General features: G+C 41.0%; 1 protein-coding gene across 2 annotated transcripts in view; it reads left to right on the plus strand.

The window, feature by feature from the left end:
• The first annotated feature begins 1,473 nt into the window (after window positions 1-1,473).
• The window catches only part of LOC139539015 (activin receptor type-2A-like), a 56,665-nt gene continuing 34,848 nt past the window's right edge, over window positions 1,474-23,290 (plus strand). The window contains exons 1-3 of one of the 2 annotated variants that reach the window (XM_071341686.1): window positions 1,474-2,002; window positions 2,476-2,667; window positions 22,443-22,665. In XM_071341686.1, coding sequence (XP_071197787.1) covers window positions 2,613-2,667; window positions 22,443-22,665 — 278 coding nt within the window. In that variant the 5' untranslated portion in view covers window positions 1,474-2,002; window positions 2,476-2,612. Of the gene's footprint in view, window positions 2,668-22,442; window positions 22,666-23,290 lie in introns of both variants that reach the window. The other variant, XM_071341685.1, reaches the window with a different exon arrangement.

Genomic DNA, 23,290 nt, shown 5'->3' on the forward strand with positions numbered 1-23,290 from the left:
AATAGGGCTTCCAAGTGGCGCAGTGGTCTAAGGCACTGCACCTCAGAGCGAAAGGTGTCACTGGTTCAAATCCAGGCTGTATCACATCTGCCTGTGATTGGGAGTCCCGTAGGGTGGTGCACAAATGGCCCTGTGTTTGTCTGGGTTTGTCTGGGTAGGATGTCATTGTAAATAAGAATATGGGAAACTGGGAAAGTCAGTTAAATTAAAATTAGGTCAGGTGTGGTTACCTAATTCCAGGGGCAGCTCATGGAAAGTATTATGTTTACACTGACACTAATGTGCAGCATATTCTAGCTCTCAAATTGTTAACTAACATCCAAATGTACTTCATCATAATGCATTTAATCACCTGTTTTACATAATTCAATTTAACCTAGAAAGTTAGAAAAAACGAATCTTCTTTCCAGAGGTTGGACTTGTTTCAATTCCAAGTCAGGTTGGACTTGTTTCAATTCCACTTCAAATGTAAATGTGGAACAACCACAGTTTTATTCCAGGGGAATTCCAAAGCACCTCAGTAGTACAGGTTTCATACAGTATATTGGTTTCATAATGCATATAAATTAGCTCCCTTGATACATCCATGTGCTCATTAGACTGGTTGATCAACAGTAATGAATATAGGCTAAAATACCAGAAGGTTTTCTATCTCCACTTAAATGATTAAATCTACATGCCATGTACATGTTATTTTCTCACACAGACAAGAAGGCTTTAGGCAACCGGTGAGTTTTAAGGTTGGGGAAGCAATTTCTTCACCAAAGAAAGTGACATTTTGCCTATAAAACATTGCATGCATGTAGCATCAGTTTCAAGATACAATTCCTCATTGGAAACACATTAAACTTTAGATTTTTATTCGTTAGGATACATGAAAACTTTAGCGAAAAAAGTATATTTTGTGTGCACAATGTCCTCACGCACAGATTTTTAGCCGCAACAAGTCCGTTTACTGAAAACACACCACTGGTGGGAAAATGCGCATATTTTCTTTATGCAGATTCTAGAATATTCGCATGAAAATCTCTCGCCAATTGGATGGAAAACTAGCTACCACCGTGTTAAATGTCAACTTCAATGACGTGACGTCAGAGTTGGAACGTCCCAAAGATGCCTTCTTAGACAGTTTAGAGTTTTCCGTGGTTTTATAGGTTTCGCATATGTGACCCTAATTAGCGTCTCCTAGGAAACAATTACCAAAACTACGGTTCCTATCCTTTCACAAAAATCCAGTAATTTTATTGATCAGCGTATCTACAGCCATCCCATCATCAATACCTTTACTCACAGTACACTCGCCTGGGCGTGTTTATTGCCTCTCATTCATGGGCACAACACAAGAGAATGTCTCACAGGATTGGTAGAGCTGTATAAAGCTGTGGCAGATAGGGATATTTGGTCGTTCTCTATTGGCCGTTATTCGTGTCGGTCACAGCTTTAGCCGCGTAGTGACAGATGAGTATGGAAAAAAATCAAAAACAATCCGTGCAAGCAGCCATCTTGAGTACAGTTGTGCACTTGGAGAGGGGATGATAATTATATGACCGAGTCGTTCAAGAAAAACGTCAATATTAGACGAAAGAGACTACATCTAAAGGATTCATTTTAATTCTCTAGTTCGTTGTTTTCTTGTATTCCACACTTCCCGTTCGCACGAGTGAACATTGATTGAATCGATACCGACCAAGCCAGCCAGTAGCTAACGTATCGGGCTAGCTTCACGGGTTTCGTATGTGTCTTCAGCAGTGTAGCTCGACTGCAATCCTTTCTCGATTGACATATCTAAAATACTAAATATGGTTTCTGTGATTCAAGATTCGGATTTTGAAGACAGCTAGAGACAATATTGCGTTATTTGCATGTTGTGGACAAACAACGTTTGGAATCCACACAGCCTTCTGTAGAATGCCTGGTTAATGTTTTCTCCGGTGTCAACTTTCCTTTGGATGTGATCGCGCGTGATTTGGGAAAGGTGTAATGTTTGCAAGAGTGAAACTTGGTCAGTAAAATGTAATTACGCAAACTCAACTCATTGAATTGGTGATTTAACTAGTGAGGTAACCAGTAAGCAATGTTGGCAATCTTAAACCTATGCAAATCCGGTTTATGTTAACGGTGATGCCATATAGATGTCTAGATGAAAGATTATCGCTAGATAGTCGAAAAAATTGCAACAAAGTAACAATTTGTGATTATTTTTGCTGGGACATAGTCTAACGCTAGACATTGTTTCTAAAATGCGACAATGTTGCATTTTTGTGTGCAGAATGGATACACAATGCAGCAAGTACATTAACCAGTAGTCAAACAAGCTATTCGTCGGTTTAATCTAGTTTTTCTTTTGCAGTAGTTTAGTTTCTTTATAGAAATATTTTTTTTTTTTTACATGTGTTTCAAACCATGTCCCATGCCACAAGAATACAATAAACACTAAGGATTCTGAAGTGGACATTTTTATGCTGTATGTTACAGGCATTGCAGCTCTTTCAATCAGTCAGTCACCTGATGCATTTGCTATAAGAAGGTACTCTGATACGTTGGACGCTAATCCCATAGGATTCGTGGCACCAGGATTTACTCGAAATAAAGGATTTGACATTTGACCGAAAATGGGACCAGCAACGAAACTGGCATTCGGCGTCTTTCTGATCTCATGTTCTTCAGGTGGGTATTCGATAGAAAGCAGTCTTCAAATATCGACCAGCGATCACATGTTCATGCATGCAATAGTCAGAATATTTCACACTCATCCATATCACAGTGTAGGCCTATGATAATGTTATAGCCTATCCTATTGCGTGCACGACAGAACCTACTGTCCCTGTTATGTGCGCTCGCTGCCGCGGGTCATATGACGCGGGAACGCGATCGAATGTACAGCATCTTGAAACTAAACAGCTTTTTGAATAGAGTTGATTGTACATTAGATCATGTTGATGGTCGTCGTCTGTCCAGTCCAATTCTGCAATAGCCATCGTTCTAGCCACTATAGTGAGATGAAAGCGAGTAGTCAATATAGGAGTAGGGTAGGCCTCTTGTGGAGAGAGGAGGCAACGTATGCATCTGATTGAGAGCAGCTAGCTGTCGGCCTATAATTATGCATATGTTCTTATGATTAATACGTTGTGTGCTTTTCATGCAATATCAAAACGGCTATATATTTTATGCTGGAAGAATATTCAATCGAGAATCCTCTCCACTATATTATTTGAGTATTTATGTGATGTAAGAATGGAATATCTGATGAGGCTATAGTTGACCCTGTTGTGGTTGTTGATGTTATTTCAGTCTAGGTTTGTTTTATTTTGTTTTAACTTTTATTTAACTAGGCAAGTCAGTTAAGAACAAATTCTTATTTTATGGTGTGATTGTGACCTGGGCTCTGAAATCCCAGTTGTACTGCCTAGATATTTTCTTATGTAGATATGTGCATTCTGATACATTCAGGTATAGCTACTGTACTGCATGTTATTTGCATATTATTATGCCTAGGCCTATGTAATGGTCTGTTGTACAGTAGTATTCACCTAGTTTTCTTTAAATGAAACATCAACACGGATACGTGTTTCTTGTTGGTACATCCCAAAGCAGTTAGTTGGACAAAAAGCAAGTTGGTCTCCTGTTTAAAAGATCGCTTGTTGTCATTCAAGGATTCAGTGTGTGTGGCGGTTTTGTTTGAAACGAGGCACGTGCTGCTGGCACCTGCCCTGAGAAACAGTCTTCCATCTGTGCTTATCACTCTACACTCCAAAAACTCCCATTTGCACAGAGCAGGGGGGGAAGTGGGAGGCAAAGACTCGAAGTCATCTCCTGAGTCAAAGCTCCATTTACTTTGCACCAGGCAGAGGTCAGTCAGTGCGTAGTAAACCGCCCTGGTCTCAGTGCAATTCGTAGGATTTGGTACGTAAATCTGTTAACCCCCATTATGTACATTAGTTTACATTATGAATGGAATACTAGTTGTACAATATCATACGAATTAGAGGATGTATAGTATCATACGTCTTACCCGGTCATACAATGGCATACGAATTGGATGATGTAAATGATCATACATCTTGGAGGACATCTAGTATTATATGTCTTTCTCTCAGAAGAGGTAGATTGTTGCATCTAAACAAGAATTATGGGGAGAATTTACATTGGTAATTTGGAGAACTAACGACAAAGGTTAGAATAATTTATGTAGCAGTTTAGGTGAACCAACCTCCCAACTTTTGTTTGTCTATGTAACTCGACCATTAGTGCATGTCATATGTCTTGGAGGTTCTCAGAAATGCGTATAGTGTGTTTCGTATGGCTCTGATGCCAGGTTGAGTAAACTGGGCCTAGCCAAGCCACATAAGGAGATTGAACTAAAGCAATCTGCTCACTTTAACGAATGGGATTTCCACCAAGCAGAACTTTGACCTCAATAGAGGGTGATTGTCAGTTACACACCTCACCTCAATGCTACTTGAGCTGTATGTTGCACACCGTCGTGACGGAGCTACAGTATGTTGATGTTATTTTGAGGAAGTGGCAGGTTCCATTACTCGACTGCCTGGGCCGTAATGTTCACCACTTTGTAGATAGAAATATCACCAATAGAGCAGCTGACATCTGTTCTGTTCCACATAATATACGCCTGTTCCTATCTGAACACTCCACAATGCTGTGTCCTACTGAGCACTGCCCTGGCCTAAAGTATAATCAAAGCGGGTTGGAATGTGGGTGGCCTGTCGATAGGAAGGCCCGCTCTCTGCAGAGGTTGTGGCACCAGCAGATTGCTGGTGCTGAGGGGACCAGAGCTGGTTGGGTGCCTAGGAGCAAGGTTAATTACACTTCCCCTTGATCTCGTGAATCTGGTTCTACATTTCATTTGAGGGAAAGGAAAGGAAGGATTATTTCTTATGACAGTTTCTCAGATTTAAGGCCTGCATTTATTTTTTGGGTTTCTTTGTTAAAATGTAGTAAGGGAGTACTCACATGCTTTCTCTCTCTCTACTCTCCCTCTCTTTCTCCTGTCTCTTTCTCCTCTCACTCTCACACTACTGGTCATAGGTTTTAGAACACCTACTCATTCAAGGGTTTTTCTTTATTTTTACTATTTTCTACATTGTAGAATAATAGTGGAGACATCAAAACTATGAAATAACACAAATGGAATCATGTAGTAAGCAAAAAAGTGTAAAACAAATCAAAATATATTTTATAGTTGAGATTCTTCAAATAGCTACCCTTTGCCTTGATGACAGCTTTGCACGCTCTTGGCATTCTCTCAACCAGATTCATGAGGTAGTCACCTGGAATGCATTTCAATTAACAGGTGTTCCTTCTTAAAAGTTAACATGAGAAATGGACATTAGACCAGTGGAAATTTGTCCTTTGCTCTGGAGTCCAAATTGGAGATTTTTTGTTCCAACCACCGTGTTTTTGTGAGACGCGGTGTGGGTGAATGGATGATCTCCGCATGTGTATTTCCCACCGTAAAGCATGGAGGAGGAGGTGGGATGGTGTGGGGGTGCTTTGCTGGTGACACTATCTGTGATATATTTAGAATTCAAGGCACACTTAACCAGCATGGCTACCACAGCATTCTACAGCGATACGCCATCCCATCTGGTTTGGGCTTAGTGCCACTATCATTTGTTTTTCAACAGGACAATGACCCAACACACCTCCAGGCTGTGTAAGGGCTATTTGAATGAGAGTAATGGAGTGCTGCATCAGATGACCTGGCCTCCACAATCCCCTGAGCTCAACCAAATTGAGATGGTTTGGGATGAGTCGGACTGCAGAGTGGAAAAGCAGCCAACAAGTGCTCAGCATATGTGGGAACTCCTTCAAGACTGTTGAAAAGCATTCCAGGTGAAGCTGGTTAAAGGAATGCCAAGAGTGTGCAAAGCTGTCATAAAGGCAAATGGTGGCACTTTGAAGAATCTCAAATATAAAATATATTTTGATTTGTTTAACACTTTTTTTTTGGTAACTACATGATTCCACATGTGTTATTTCATAGTTGTCTTCACTATTATTCTACAATGTAGAAAATAGTAAAAATAAAGAAAAACCCTTGAATAAGTAGGTGTTCTAAAACTTTTGACCGGTAGTGTACATGCATACATACAGTACATACATATATATCATGGAATAGAATGGCTAGGCTATGTGTTCAAAGGATTGCCAGAAGGGCCATGTCTATGGTTATTAGTCTACCTGCTTCGGCCCTAGGCTTGCCAGACTCAGGCCAATGGTCCCAGGGCCCAGTCACACACAGCTGGATCTGTATGGGGATACAGGCTACGTCCCAAATCGGTCCGATTTGGGACGTAGCCTGTATCCCCATACAGATCCAGCTGTATGTGACTGGGCCCTGGGACCATTGGCCTTTGTGGTGCACTACATTTGACCAGAGCCTTATGGGTCCTGGTCAAAAGTAGTGTACTATATAGGGAATAGTGTGTCATTTGGTATGCAAGCCCAGCGGTGCTCACTGCTCATCATCCCCAGCATATTAATGCTCATCCAGACAGCTCAGCAGGAGACCATTAGAGAGCGACACCACTTCTGTCACAAAATTATTCATTTTTTGGATGTGGTGGAGGATAATACACACTTAACCTTAAAAAAAAAAAGCTCCCCCTTTTGTACAATCACACAGAATCCATACTGATGCCTGATTGGATGGAGAGCCCTAATGCATTTGTTGAACCCCTCAATTATAGGGGATTAGGGTGATATGTACATGGTTATGGTGTGTTGTTTTTAAGGTAGGTTTTTATCCGCAGTGGTACAACAAATAGGTTGTTGTTAGTCTTTGGCAAAAACACAATTGGTGTTTGGGAGGTTGTCTATGTTTTGTCATGGATAACTTGCTGTTGTTTTCCTGATGTAGACGTATGTTTTCAACACATTGTAGGATTACCCAACCAAGCTCCTTGCAGTAATCCGCCAACAACCAAGCAACAGGCATAGAAATTTAACTGGTTGTTATACTCTGAAGTGCTGGGACCAGCTGGTTTATTTATGCACATTTCTATGCACAAAAGGCCTATTTCGCTCATAGGCCCCGCCCCTTCTGCTTCACATGTAAATGTTCTTCTGTATCGCACAAAAAAAGAAAAATCCTGCCCTCTTGAATTTTAAGCAGTTCCTGTCTTCTACTACAATTATTGCATTACCCTTTGTGGCTTTTACAAGAGGGGGCCCTCAAAAGAGAACCATTAGAATGTGTACTGCTCATTACCAAAGGTTCTCTGGTCACATTAGGCAACAACGCCCCTCATTAAGATCCCCTAACTTTGCATCCTGAGAAAGGGACTGAAGCAACACCACATTCCATTTATTGTTGCCTTCAAGCAAATGATCAAAGGCCACCGGACAGAAACAAGCTAGAGTAGAGATGAGCTGCAGCAGAATCGAGCTACAATTACTGAGTAGAGAGACTAGCTACAGTAGAAATTGGGATTACAAGGTACAGTAAAAGACAAGGCCTAGCTATGTTAAAAAACAAGGTACATAGCCTAAACTACAGTACTACTATACTTTTTAAAAACTGGTCCCCAGTGGGAATTGAACCACAACCCTGGCGTTGCAAGCACCACGCTCTACCAACTGAGCCACAGAAGATGTGCACAGAACTCGCTCCATGCTGTCTTTGTCCGTCTCCCCGTAGGGTGATATTAGGTTGTTTCCCACATCTTTCTACCCTTTACTGTCAGGTGTAACTCAGTGGGCTGTGCGGTACCTCACCCTAAGTACTGAAAGATCCTCCCACCCCCATGTTGCTAGCCAAATATAATTTTTCTCTGTGACCTGCCTCAACATGATTCATTAATGGCTCTCTGATGGAAGTTTTTCTGCCTCTGTATTAGGGCTGACCCTGTTTAGTCGACTAGACGATTGCTTTGTCGATAGGCTTTTGGTCGACCAAGATATCTTTAGTCAAGCAGTAGCAAAAAAATAATATGTTGAAGTGGCGCCTTTTCCTAGACCATATTGCTATGTGCATAATAGCAAAGGTAACCAGCATTTGGGTGTTGAACAATGCAGCGGAGGCAGCAGCAGAGACGAGAAAACAGCCCTTGTATTATTGTCTAAGAAAGGTGAGGAGTTAAAATTAGTTTAGTCTACAATCAATAGCCTAACTGTTAAACGTTTCTGACTTTATAAATCACCAATATATCTACAGAAATAAGACAGATTCTGCTTCTGTTGCCTGTTTGAGTGTTAGCCTACTGATTCTGTCAGCAACACATAATATGCACGCAGTGCTTGCTCCTTACCTTCTTTTTCTTGATATCCAGTATGTTCCACAACTAGTCACATTTATTCCACACATCTGGCTTTCCCTTTACCTCCTGAGCAACCAGTAAATATTCCCTCGTTTCGAGTTTGTTAAGTTCTCTGCCTACATTTTGGTGTCACGATGTTCAGAGTTTGTTACAACCAATTTACAGATGTGATTATGATATGCTATAGGTCAGGCCTTATTGTGCCCTATTCGGATGGGATTAGTTTTACTGGGGGAGGTCGGGTAATGTAATTATGTGCACAAGCGCAAAACACCAAATCTTTAATTTTCCGAGTCTGCCATGTCAGTAATTTTTACATGGCAGGAGAGTAACAATTCCAGCCAGAATAACCCACAGTTTTTTGGCAAACTCCATGGTCTGATAATACTAGTCCCGTGCGAATCGACATCCCTGTGTTTTGAGAGAAATGTCTGAGTTTGAAAGGTGTTGCTGGCGGTTTGCGCAAGAAAACTATACCTGATTTGATAAATTGAACTAAGTGCTGCGCATAAGCTATATCACATCCGGCCGTGACTGGGAGTCCCATAGGGCGGCGCACAATTGGCCCAGGGTCGTCCGGGTTTGGCCGGGGTAGGCCGTCATTGTAAATAATAATTTGTTCTTAACTGACTTGCCTAGTTAAATAAAATGTATATGAATGGAAAAAAATATTGATTTAATGCAACCCTTGTTGTATGCTGCAAAGCAACTGACCTAAACATTTGGAAATGATAAGTTAACTTTCTCATCCGTAGCCTTAAAATGCATCTCAAGTGCAATTGCACTGTTTAGCTCACATCTGAAGGCTGAAAGGTGGATATACACTATGAATGTGGACATTTAGGATGTACTGCGGATGGCTATAATATCCTAATGATTATGATCACACTTCCTTAATTCAAATATTATGCTGACACTATAGGAAATATGGTTTGGTAACTTGGGAACCAAGCTGGAGTTCAGTGTGGCCCTATCACCTGGACATGTTGAAATACAGTATCTTCACGCCTAGAATAAAATCCTCCAGGCTTCAGTCATAACTCTCCATTTATTTTTGGGGAAAAAGAAAGAATTACATGGGGACGTTTGGGGGAAAAAATAATCCCATCCGAATCGTCCTCTGGAATAACAGACATTCTTGAGTAATAATTACATTACCAACGTTCTCTAGTAATACTAGTCCCATGCGAGTAGGTCTTTGGTCTGCGATGCAAACATGTCATGTAAAGAGAGCAAGGGTTGAGGGAATAGGGTATGTTTTTCCTAAACAAATGAGGGATTTCGGTAACAGAACCTTTCAGTCAGAAATGGCTGTAATTATGTTGCAGCTTCAGCAACACGGACAGCGCGATAATACACTTTGATGATCTGTAGTAGTTGCTGCAGTAGGAAGGAGAGAGAGACAACGGGTTCTAGTCACATTCACTGTCTTTTTTTTTTTTTTTTTTTTACACAGCGAAGTCCGGGCCCGGCACAAACAAATCAATTGCTGGTCGGACTCCCTCTAGTCAATTGTGTGTCTTAATTATTTAATCAAAGCGTGTGCTTAAAGCATTAATAAGCTCAGTGAATATAGTTGATTTGATTAAAACACATAGGATGTGTCAATATATGGAAAAATACACATTTAAAATGTTTTCCCAATCGATTGGTCAAAAGAACAGACGAGGGACAGCCCTATTCTGTATCACATATAGGATGATAGAGCACCCATCTCACAGGTCACATTTCCTGGGGTTTGTTTGCTCTCTCCTTTAAAAAAAGTTTTAAAACTCTAAAATCTGCACATACATATCAGGTTGTGATCTACAAAAGGAATGCTTGAACGACAAAAGACCTGGCCTCCCAGTCAACCGAACGAACCACCATCCCACTCGTAGCACGCTAAGGAGTTGCCATAGCAAATAGCAGACAGCGGTACAGGACGGCTTGTTTGTCGTTTCCTCAGATCATTATCAGAACTCTTGGAGTGTGCTCTGTGGGCCTGTGCTCTGTGGGCCTGTGCTCTGTGGGCCAGTGCTTTGTGGGCCAGTGCTCTGTGGGCCAGTGCTTTGTGGGCCAGTGCTCTGTGGGCCTGTGCTCAATGGCAAATTTCACAAATGAAAAAGTTGCAAGGATGACTTATGCAACTGGTTTATTTATCTTTCTTTTCGGGCAGGTTCCATAACCTGATAAATACTTTGACCTCAAATTGGATTATGATACTTTTTTTTTCTCTTGCTGTGCTCACTGAGGTGGATTACAGTAACCAAGATGGTGTATGCCATAGCACCATGATTGTATGAATTATTTACATTCATAAGTTGTAGCTGAGAAGTTCAGATTCTTCAATATAAAGGGCAAATCAAATACAATGCCTTGTTTCCTCAAGTATGCTCCTGTTCTTCAGGTCAGAGAGAGAACATTCTGTTGTTCTTCAGGTCAGAGTGAGAACATTCTGTTGTTCTTCAGGTCAGAGTGAGAACATTCTGTTGTTCTTCAGGTCAGAGTGAGAACATTCTGTTGTTCTTCAGGTCAGAGTGAGAACATTCTGTTGTTCTTCAGGTCAGAGAGAGAACATTCTGTTGTTCTTCAGGTCAGAGTGAGAACATTCTGTTGTTCTTCAGGTCAGAGTGAGAACATTCTGTTGTTCTTCAGGTCAGAGTGAGAACATTCTGTTGTTCTTCAGGTCAGAGAGAGAACATTCTGTTGTTCTTCAGGTCAGAGTGAGAACATTCTGTTCTCATCTATAGTTTAGAATAGGGAATTAGTACTAAAAAAGCATGGCATTTTAAACACTCATCAGACTCAACCTGCAGCCCCCATAACACACTGGGACTAAATGTGACACAACAGTTGGAGATGCACAGGGAAGGGTTCTATGGGGAAGTGCTCTATGGGCTGGAAGTTCCAGGCTCAATTCACAAGAGGAAGTTCGATGGGACTTAAAAGTAGGGCACTTAACTCTATGTACCCTATGGACAGTGCAATCGTTTGTTCAGCAAAGCTTTTTTTATATTTTTGTAAAAATTGTCTTGACTTCTTAAAAATTGAATAGACGGAAAAGGTCCCCCTCTCGGAAAACAAATGGCACATTCTAAAGCCTGTGTTGTCCTAATGCTGTTCGTCAGACACAAAGACTGCAGACTGAAGGCCCATTCATTCGTACTGTAAAACAGCTAAACACAGTGATGAAGTCAGATCCCTTAATCCTGGCTGGAATGTCCATCCAGCTCCAAGCAGGCTCTTGGGTCTCAGGCCCTGTCTGCTTATCACTCCAAATGGAAGAAGTGAGACATTATGTGCTCTGACAGAGATCAGGAGGAAACAATCACATTTTCAGCTGAAAACAGTCCTGTTTTGTTAGTTTACTTTGAACAAAGCTATTTGGCCCCTCGTTTGTTTACCAGGAGTAACAGGTAGATCTAAATGCTCAGAAATGAGGAGAGCGCTTTGCATACAAATGCCATGATATTAACTGAAACTTAGCTTGGATGAGGAATGAATGCACAACTACGACAGACTTCCATGGAGCTTACTTGTTTGGAACTGTTAGTACTCTAACGCCCGTAGTGTCACAGCCTGGGTCTAATTTTATAGTTTGTTGAAGTGATCAAAGCCATGAAAAGTGTCATCCATTAGATGCTGTGTTTTATCAATTTGATATCAATAGTTGGTTGAACTTATATAAACTGAGCAAAAAAAGAAACATCCCTTTTTCAGGACCCTGTCTTTCAAAGATAGTTCATAAAAATCCAAATAACTTCACAGATCTTCATTGTAAAGGGTTTTAACACTGTTTCCCATGCTTGTTCAATGAACCATAAACAATTAATGAACATGCACCTGTGGAACGGTTGTTAAGACACTAACAGCTTACAGACAGTAGGCAATTAAGGTCACAGTTATGAAAACTTAGGACACTAAAGAGGCCTTTCTACTGACTGAAAAACACCAAAAGAAAGATGCCCAGGGTCCCTGCTCATATGTGTGAATGTGCCTTAGGCACGCTGCAAGGAGGCATGAGGACTGCAGATGTGGCCAGGGCAATAAATTGCAATGTCCGTACTGTGAGACGCCTAAGACAGCGTTACCGGGAGACAGGACGGACAGCTGATCGTGCTCGCAGTGGCAGACCACGTGTAACAACACCTGCACAGGATCGGTACATCCAAACATCACACCTGCGGTTGTAAGGCAGGTCCTCACCAGACATCACTCGCAACAGCGTTGCCTATGGGCACAAACGCACCGTCCCAGGACCAGACAGGACTGGCATGAAGTGCTCTTCACTGGCGAGTTGCAGTTTTGTCTCACCAGGGGTGACCCTCCAGCATGACAATGCCACCAGCCATACTGCTCGTTCTGTTTGTGATTTCCTTCAAGACAGTAATGCCAGTGTTCTGCCATGGCCAGCGAAGAGCCCGGATCTCAATCCCATTGAGCACGTCTGGGACCTGTTGGATCGGAGGGTGAGGGCTAGGTCCATACCCCCCAGAAATGTCCGGGAACTTGCAGGTGCCTTGGTGGAAGAGTTGGGTAACATCTCACAGTATGAACTGACAAATCTGGTGCAGTCCGTGTGGAGGAGATGCACTGCAGTACTTAATGCAGCTGGTGGCCACACCAGATACTGACTGTTACTTTTGATCACCCCCTTTGTTCAGGGACACATTATTCAATTTGTTAGTCACATGTCTGTGGAACTTGTTCAGTTTATGTCTCAGTTGTTGAATCTTATGTTCATACAAACATGTTAAGTTTGCAGTTGACCGTGTGAGAACGTTTCTTTTTTTGCTGAGTTTACATGTGTGAAACTCTTAAGTACGAGCTAAATTTATAACTGCACTTGTTTCGCATCCATGCCTGTTACACCCTGTGGAGATGGAGCACAAAAGAAAGTGTCTTTTCTCCCCATTTGGCATCTTTTCAAAACACACCCCCTCCTCATATCCCGCTAAATCCAGACTGCCCAGGCCCGCGCTGGACTAGACAAGATAATCAGAGGAGTCTGCTACAGACAGGCTTGATGAGCTGGGGTGCTTACGTGTCTGTGGCACCACCACATCTAAAGAATATGCCTACTGTAGGGCCCCATAATGTTGGGCAACCAATCACAGCACTCCAATGGATAGCAACTGTACCAGGTTCAGATGAAGCAATTGTAATGACAGGTCCACCACAACATACCGAAGAATTTCGTGATTAGGGAAAGGGGGATACTGATTAGCAAGAGGTAGCCTGTGTTAAATTTCATTGTGTATTAGAAACAGTTTGAGATCATTGTGAGGGGATTTCGCCACTGGTTGAATGGGCTTTTCGGGAAAATGTCAGAAGTTGCAACAGTAACCAAAAGGTGCGAGGCTTAGCGTAGGGTCAATTGTATTGCTGTGCATTGCTGTTTTCAGTAAGGGTTTCGAAATATTGTTTTGATTATGTTTGGACCAATAGAGTAACCAAGTAACCCTGCTGCTAGGGCTGGGCGATATGGCCAAAATATTATATCACAGTATTTTTTTTATTTTTTTTAATTGGCCGATATTTTGACGGTATTTTTAGTTTTGAATAACACAAGTTCTACATTTGCTTTATGAGTAGTGAGTGATCCTAGGGTGGCAACACATACATTCCAAGTGATTTCAATTAGTCTTTCTCCATTCTGATAGTTTTATACTGTTCAATTCAACTTCAACCAAAACTAATTTCAGCACTTTTATCATTTCTGCATTTCCTGCACTCAATTGCAGTGGTAGAAAAAGTACCCAATTGTCATACTTCAGTAAAAGTGAAGATACGTTCATAGAAAATTACTAGAAAAAGTGAGTCACCCAGTAAAATACTACTTGAGTAAAAGTCTGAAAGTATTTGGTTTTAAATATTCTTAAATATCAAAAGTAAATGTAATTTTTCAAATGTACTTAAGTATCAAAAGTATAAATATTTTCAAAGTCCTTATATTAAGCAAACCAGATTGCACCATTTTATTTTTTTAAATTTGCAGATAGCCAGGGGCACACTCCAACACTCAGACAATTTACAAACAAGGAATTTGTGTTTAGTTAGTCCTCCAGATCAGAGGCAGTAGATGATCAGGGATGTCTTGAATTGGACCATTTTCCTGTCCTGCTACGCATTCAAAATGTAATGAGTACTTTTAGGTGTCAGGGAAAATGTATGGAGTAAAAAGTACAGTATTTTCTTTAGGAATATAGTGAAGTAAAAGTTGTCAAAAATAGTAAAGTACAGACACAAAAAACGACTTAAGTAGTACTTGAAAGTATTTTTACTTAAGTACTTTACACCACTGCTCAATTGAGATAATTCCCCCACTGCCACGTAGGGCTGCACGATATGGGCAAATAATCTAGGATTTATTTTTAACCAAATGTTGCAATTGCGATTTGATTTACAGTTGTTTGAGATGACAAGGAATTAAAATGCCAGGGAGGAGTTATTGTGACAGGATCGGAACTAAAGTGTTGGTACGTGTTTCCTAGGGGACCCTATAAGCTTTGGCTACATACATGTTTTCTCTTAGATACTTCATGTAGCTAACATATTCTTACTTTGCATATTCCTCTTTGATTTAGAAGATACTGTTGCACAAACAACATTCTGATTTAGGTCTACACCATCACTGGTATTATCAGGCTGTATTAGCTAGCTACGTTTGCTCTTACTCAGTACATTTATTAGCTAACTAGCTATTAGCATTATCGGCTATTAGCGTCTCACAAGATTTAGGGCAACTTGCTAAGAAAATACAAACTAGCTGTTTGCTGATGTAAGAAACAGAAACTAATAGTGTCACTATAGAACGCTAGTGGATTTATATTAAGACGCAAAGTGGAAAACAGCATTGTTGTATGTGCTGCATTGACCCTGCAGACTAAACGCAAGTTTCTGGTTGAACATCAAATGCGCGCCTTGAGTGACAGGGGGCGTGGAAAGTGGCGCAGAGCGAGATGACTCAATTAGCGAAACAAACTATGAAAATTGACATTACACATGGCGTATCACATTTAACAAACCAAACATTCAAATAACGGTATAGAAGGTCAAGTAAAAACCCAAACCGGTCCCTGCATCAATATCGGTATATCATAAAATACGGTATACCGCCCAGTGTTACCTGCTGCCACCGACGTGATTGCCAATCAGTCTCCAGGCAATGTATTTCAGAAGAAGGTTTAGGCTAGAGTCGAGTGAGACTAGTCAAGTCTAATAGAGATGATGTTTTTTCTGTGTTGGTGTAACAGTATAACTTTAGACCATCCCCTCGCGAACCTGCACACATCAACAACTGACACCCACGGAGCGTCGTTACCCATCGCTCCACAAAAGCCGCGGCCCTTGCAGAGCAAGGGGAAACACTACTTCTAGGTTTCAGAGCAAGTGACGTAACTGATTGAAACACTATTAGCGCGTACCCGCTAACTAGCTAGCCATTTCACATCCGTTACATTGGCTCCCAGTCCGTACAGCATTGTTGCAGGTCTTGCCCAATCCAACTATCCCACATTAGTCAATAAACTAACTGTGATTTTTGAACGGGGCCCTTTGTGATTTGTGTTAAGCACCTGGGTCAATTTGTCTGTTTCAATTTGCTGGTCCAGATCTGTAATGGCATAGGGACTCAGACAGATGATGTGCATCTTGGGCTGTGTCTTCCTCCTCCACCATGTGTGGATGTGACAGTAATTCCGAAAGATTCCCTGTAATCCTGATGAGGGCAATTTGTGTCTTCGGAAATAATCCCCAGGATTTATCCCTACTGAGGGGCAATTAGCTAATTAATTCCCTCCCAAAATAATTTTCTTCATCTATGCCGCCACAGACTGCAGAGCACCATTTGTTTTTTAATGAGCCATTATGTTGTTCTTGTTTTAACGTTGTTTACACTTGGATGAATATGAATGAGGAAATCAGGGCTGTTCTTGGACTAGGGCCATGAGTAATGAAGAAATGGATCTGATGTGTTCAGTGTAAGCAAAGTGGCCTCTTGTTAGTGGTATAAAATACATAAGTAAAAAATACTTTAAGTAGTACTTAAGTAGTTTTTTGGGGGGGTGGGGGTGTATCTGTTAAATAAAGTTAAAATAAATAAATAATCAGTACTCTACTATTTATATTTTTGACTACTTTTAGTTCACTACATTCCTAAAGAAAATTGTCGTTTTTACTCCATACATTTTCCATGAGACCCAAAAGTACTTGTTACATTTTGAATGATTAGAAGGCCAGGAAAATGGTCTGATTCACACACTTATCAAGAGAACATCACTACTGCCTCTGATCTGTCCGACTCACTAAGCACATGCTTTGTTTGTAAATTATGTCTGAGTGTCGAAGCGTGCCCCAGGCTATCTGTAAATAAATAAAAAACAAGAAAATTAGGTTCTTTGGTTTACTTATGAAATTTGAAATAATTTATACCTTTACTTTTGATCCTTAAGTATATTTAAAAGCAAATACTTTTAGACTTTTACTCAAGTAGTATTTTCCCAGGTGACTTTCACTTTTATTTGAGTAATTTTCTGTTAAGTTATCTTTACTTTTACTCAAGTATGATAATTGGGTATTTTTTCTACACTTCCTCTTGTTGGCTATTTTTGAATGCATACAGTCAGATGCTATCTTCTTTCCCATAGCAGCACTGATCTCTATGAGGTTGTTATTGTCATCATAGGTTTAGGCCTATTTATTCATATGAAGACATTTTAGGGAATAACTGTCTTAAGATGTCCCATTGCCTTTGGCTGCTGTACAATAAAATAAAGTTTATTTGAAAACCAATAGAACATGAAAAAATTGCATATTATGTTTAAAAAATAATTCCCGCTACTTTAAAGGTAAGATGGTTTTAAACAATAACATTTATGCGTAAATAGTAAAAACAAAAAATACTGACCGCCTCCGCTCAGATTCAAAGTGGTTGATGTGCAGTGTGCATCAGGCACAGTCCTTTACTCTCCGGTCTTGATCTGAACGAAACGTGCCTCGAGTATGTCGACAGAATCAAGCTTTTATGTTAATTATCCTTCATTAGCCTATATTTAAATAATTAAAAGTCTCAAAGTTTGGCTACATGTTCTGGCGCCTCCTTCATGTCAGCATCGGTTTGGACAAGGCGGCAGATAGCCTAGTGGTTAGAGCGTTGGGCCAGTAACTGAAAGGTTGTTAGATCAAATCCCTGAGTTGACAAGGTAAAAATCTGTTGTTCTGCCCCTGAACAAGGCAGTTCCTAGGCCGTCATTGTAAATAAGAATTTGTTCTTAACTGACTTGCCTAGTTAAAGGTTAAAAGAAAAACATGAGATTTTAATATTATTCCAATGTTGACCTCTGATCCAATGCTGACTGGAGTAATTGTTTGATGTTGTGATTTGTGTGTGATAAAAAAAATTTTTTACTTCTCCGTTTGGACAACTTAAATCTACAGTATATTCTTGTCCGACAATTTTTTTTTTTTACTTGTCCTGGACAACAGGACAAGTGTTAATGTCGAGCCCTGATGTTTAGCTGGCACTGTGTTGTCGCTCAATTGTTTGTCAGCACAAACATCACTGTAGGTCCTGACTCCCTGGGCCAAACATCACTGTAGGTCCTGACCACAGGAGGCTGCTGAGGATAGAAAAGCTCATAATAATGGCCGCAACAGAGCAAATGGAATGGCATCAAACACCTGGAAACCATGTGTTTGATGTATTTGATACCACTCCACTGACTCCCTGTGCCAAACGTCACCACTGTAGGTCCTTACTCCCTGCTTCCTGTGATATGGTTGATATATGTGACCGACCGGCTCGATTCGGTCTTATGTAGCAAAATTAGATTGTGTTTTTTACATTGAATAAATGTAGAGACTCAGAGCTAGAACATGGTATATCATACACTACAGTTGAGGAACAATGGGAAAGTAATTCTGCTTTGAAAGTTGATAAACTTGTAATCTCACTTTTGAGAAAATGGCCCTTGAATGTTTTGGTACCTACTGGAGAGCTCTCCTTTGTCTACACCCATTCAGCATCGTTCACACCCTTTTAAGATTTAGCCCCACCCATCTCTTTAAGGATTCACATGTGAGGCTATGTACTAAACAACCAAAGATTTCATGACTACTATGGGTGTGTTTGTAAATGTAATCTGGAGTGCCAGAGTGTGCTCTGGGTGTTCATAAACTCTGAGCGTTGTCAGATTGTCCGTTCGTAAATTCGGAGCGTTTCGCTCACGGAGCGTTCAGAGCACACACTGGACACTCTGGCCGAAAAGCAGGGTTGATCCGAGCGTTCTGACCTAACAGCAGCAGTCAAGCACCCAAGCTAACTGCAAACATTGGCTAGCTAGCTAGCTAGCTACTTCCAGACACAAATGAGAGAACAGCTCACTCTGACCATTTTACTCGCCCTAGCAGAGCTGGTTAGGCTGTTTTTATGTTATCCAGAGCATTGGTGACTGCAACTGTGCTGCTGGCAACAATTTAGTTAAGCTTTTTTGCCAACGTTTACTGACACCGGCCATATTCAATGTGTGTTGAGCGTTCATAACTGTGTCAGTTATTCTGTGCTCTGGCACACTCAGACTAGAGTGCTCTGAAATTGGAGTAGATAGCCAGAGCGAATTTACCCGCTACGTCTATCGACAGTTGTTGCAGTGACATCAGGACAATTCTATTGAAATAGTTACTTGCATAGTGGAGTCTTTTGTTTAGACATGTAGCTAGCTAGCTAAATAATGAACAATAATCCCAACTCATAACGTTACTACACTCCATGAATCTGCAGGTAGCTAACCAACCAGGTTCAATGTTACAGTAGCTAACATTAGGCTATAACTAGCAATGCAAATGACTGAGATAGGAATAATATTACTACACATATCATATACGTAATGTTAGCTACCTAGCCAGCCAGCTAACGTTAGCTAGCTAGCTAACAGTACACTTTAACTTGAAATGAAAATGACTTTCTGACAAAATTAGAAACGTGTAATATCTGAAAATTTAGCTAGCTAGACTCTCTTACCCGTGTACATGGATGGTCGCTTCTCTCTCTCTCTGTCACGGATGCCATGGTTGGCCTTAGTTTGAAGATGTAATCTGGAGAGAGGTGTTTTATACAACAGCATTCTGTGTGTTCTCGTTTTGACTCTGTGTGCATATTTGCAATCAAACACCAGAATCTCCTTAGCTATCATACTCTAATTCCACTGATTTCAAAACTCAGTCCTCCAGAAAGTGGAGATTAACACTTATGCACTTCTACTACGTGATAACGTTTTAAAAAAGCAGCATTAGAAAGGATTACCTACACATATTGACCAGCTCATATTATAGACAGAAGCGAGCTACATGGCAGACCAATCCGAACTCATCTCTAGGCATGTCCAGCCCACTCATTATCTCAGCCAATCATGGCTAGCGGGAAGGTTGCCTCCTTTTTCTGTGGCTAAACCCACTAGGCTTGTAATTTTAACAATTTTATTTGTTATTAAAGCACATGAAAGTTCACATGTTCCAGAAGGCATTTCTGTCAAAAAACACATTCAGATTATTTTTTTTAAAGGTTACGTTCAAATGGCTCTCCTGTGAAGTAGTGAGGCACAACATATGCCTAGTTTCCTGAAATTAGTCACATATTTCTCTCCCGCTCACTTTCTCTCCCTGTCTTTTCAATACCTCCTCTCTCTCTCTTTTATTCTCTCTCTCCTTCTGTCTCTCTCAAAATATCTCTGTACCTTTTAAATGAGGAATTATTTTAAATTTAGGATATGTTGTATTTTTAACCCCAAGGACAACATGTGTTAAGAATAGACTTAGATTAGATACGTAGGCTAAACAGTAGCATTTTATACCTTCTGAGCTAAATCAAGACGACAAGTCTATTTATAGAAAGCTTTCTATGCCTAAACTGTTAGTTCTCCTCTATTTGGTACTCAGAGAGAGAGGAGAGGAGCGAGCGAGAGAGAGAGAGAGAGAGAGGTCTTTACATGCTCATTGGTGTGTCAGAGCCTCTGTTCTTTGTCTTAACAAGAATAAGTTGTCAAACCACACCCACCACATCCTTTAGCTGAATAAGCCTTGTTTTTGTCGGTCAGTGTTAGGCCTACTTCTTGAGGTTTTGTCAGGGATAACCACAAAACCAGCTCATGTTGTTTCATAAACAATATGGTACCCTCAGGCTGTTTTGTACTTTAAATTCAATATCCTTTCCCCCAGTTATTTAGATAAGATTTAAGTGTCAAGGATTAAATGCATAATTTTTGTTTGGCCTTTTTGGTGTCTGAGAGGATCTAGCTCATTCCCCTTTAAAGGACCCATGAGCACACACAAGGGAAATTCGTAGGAGCATATCAAATTGGGTGTCAAATGAAAGCTAAGAGTGTATATTTTTGGGATAATTAAGGCATAGATTCATTTTTCAACCATTTTCCATCTGAAAAGTTAGGCATAGGTAAAGGCTTTGATTTATAAACAGATACAAAACACTGTTTACCTTCTGTAATTTTAAGAAATATTGCCCTGTAATTCTTTACTTTAAGACATTTTTAAGTTTCTCTCCCTCATGAAGAGGGATAATGAAAGTTTACAAAAGTAACAAGTAATGGTAGACTATCAGATTTTACGAGTTTTAATCACATAATAATTAATAAACAAATTGATATCAGTAAAATCACAAAAACGAATTGGTACGTCTACCGTAGACTTATCAATTAGTTATATCGATTTGACTGATTTCCATTAAGTTATTAAATCTCGTAAATTTGTTAAAACTCACACACTACCTGTTTTACAGGCTACCTGTTCCACAGCCTACCTGTTCCACAGCCTACCTGTTCCACAGCTTACCTGTTCTACAGCCTACCTGTTCTACAGCCTAGCTGTTCAACAGCCTACCTGTTCCACAGGCTACCTGTTCTACAGCCTAGCTGTTCTACAGCCTAGCTGTTCTACAGCCTACCTGTTCTACAGGCTACCTGTTCTACAGGCTACCTGTTCTACAGCCTACCTGTTCCACAGCCTACCTGTTCCACAGCCTACCTGTTCTACAGCCTACCTGTTCTACAGCCTAGCTGTTCTACAGCCTACCTGTTCTACAGGCTACCTGTTCTACAGGCTACCTGTTCTACAGGCTACCTGTTCTACAGCCTACCTGTTCCACAGCCTACCTGTTCCACAGCCTACCTGTTTCACAGCCTACCTGTTCTACAGCCTACCTGTTCCACAGCCTACCTGTTTCACAGCCTACCTGTTCTACAGCCTACCTGTTCTACAGCCTACCTGTTCCACAGCCTACCTGTTCCACAGCCTAGCTGTTCAACAGCCTAGCTGTTCAACAGCCTAGCTGTTCAACAGCCTAACTGTTCTACAGCCTAGCTGTTCCACAGCCTACCTGTTCTACAGCCTACCTGTTCCACAGCCTACCTGTTCTACAGCCTACCTGTTCCACAGCCTACCTGTTCCACAGCCTACCTGTTCCACAGCCTACCTGTTCCACAGCCTACCTGTTCCACAGCCTACCTGTTCCACAGCCTACCTATTCTATGGTCGACCATATGCGTGACAGTACATTATTGGCAATTGTTTGATTGACTCGTGTAGCGTGGGTTGTACAGCTCCGAGCATACTGTCAGGCCTCGGCCAGTGGGCTAAATGATTGTTCTGCCCCATTACCCTCCTGGACCTATCAAACATAATCACTAACAAGTCATATTAAGGCCTGCCAGAGCCAGAGATTTCCCACACAGCATTTGAAGAATGTCGGTCTCTAGAGGGACACACTCGTCACCACTGGTTAATTACAGGGATGTGGTAATGCTTCACACTGTAGGGGGGCGATGACTGTGTTATCTGTCCTGGAATGCTCCTGCACTGGGCAGAGGGACATCATGCGTGCATTGCTTCATGAGAGCAATAGATAAGTAGTAGATTAAAAGAACATGAAACAAATAGAACATACTGTATGATGCCACACTGTAGACAGGGCTGGCCCAACATGTACTCTGTTGATGTGCAGGACGCAGTAGGCATATTTTTTTATGTGCTTCCTTCGATCTTGTTTTGAACGTCATTAAATCGATTCTCCCAAATGATTTATTACATCAACCCATTTACCGTAAAACAAGACTTCTGTTCAATATTCACCTTAAAAATCTGATCTAGTGTCTCGATATCTCTATTTCTCAGGGGCAATCCTGGGTCGGACGGAAACGCAGGAGTGTGTCCACTATAACTACAACCCCAACCCTGTTGCCATCCAGGAGAACCGAGGGAACCGCAGTGGCATCGAGACGTGTGCCGGGGAGAAGGACAAGCGGAGACACTGTTTCGCCACCTGGAGGAACGTGTCGGGAATCGTAGAGATCGTAAAGCAGGGCTGTTGGCTGGATGATCACAACTGCTATGACAGGTAGGGCCTATTGCATCAGGGCTCTGTGGTGGGTTTTATAACATTTGTGACCCATTGCAACACACCAATGACACGGTGAAATTATTAAGTATGTCATTGGTGTGTTGCAATGGGTCACAAATGTTATCAGTGAAAACTATTCTTATAGGCCTGTATAGGATCTCCATTCTATATGAGGACTTGGTCGTTCCATGAATATGATGTTAAAGGTGTCGAATGGGGAGTAAGAAAAATCATCATGAACCTGAGCTGTGTTCCAATACTCATACTAACTGTACTATTTGTGATGTAAATTGAGTCATAGTATGGATAGAGTTAGTATGTCAAAAGTTCCCGGATGTCGTACTAAATTCGCCAAAATACAAAGTATACATGCAGTGGACACTATTTCCTTGCTTTTAGGGCTCATAATACAATTCTTCAGAAAATGGCCGTGGCTTCACAACGTTTTCAGATGTAAAAAAAAAAAAAAAATGGCTGAGAATATGCAGCCCGAAGTCTGACGAGCGCGGATACAATTTCATTGCTTCATCTAATTATGACAAATGTTAAGAAAATGTTGAGCGATATAATAAAGTAATGACTTTTCAAATAAGTTATGTTGGCTGACAATTTGTTAGCTACG

Source organism: Salvelinus alpinus, chromosome 14 (assembly GCF_045679555.1).
Source record: "Salvelinus alpinus chromosome 14, SLU_Salpinus.1, whole genome shotgun sequence".
NCBI lineage: Eukaryota > Metazoa > Chordata > Actinopteri > Salmoniformes > Salmonidae > Salvelinus > Salvelinus alpinus.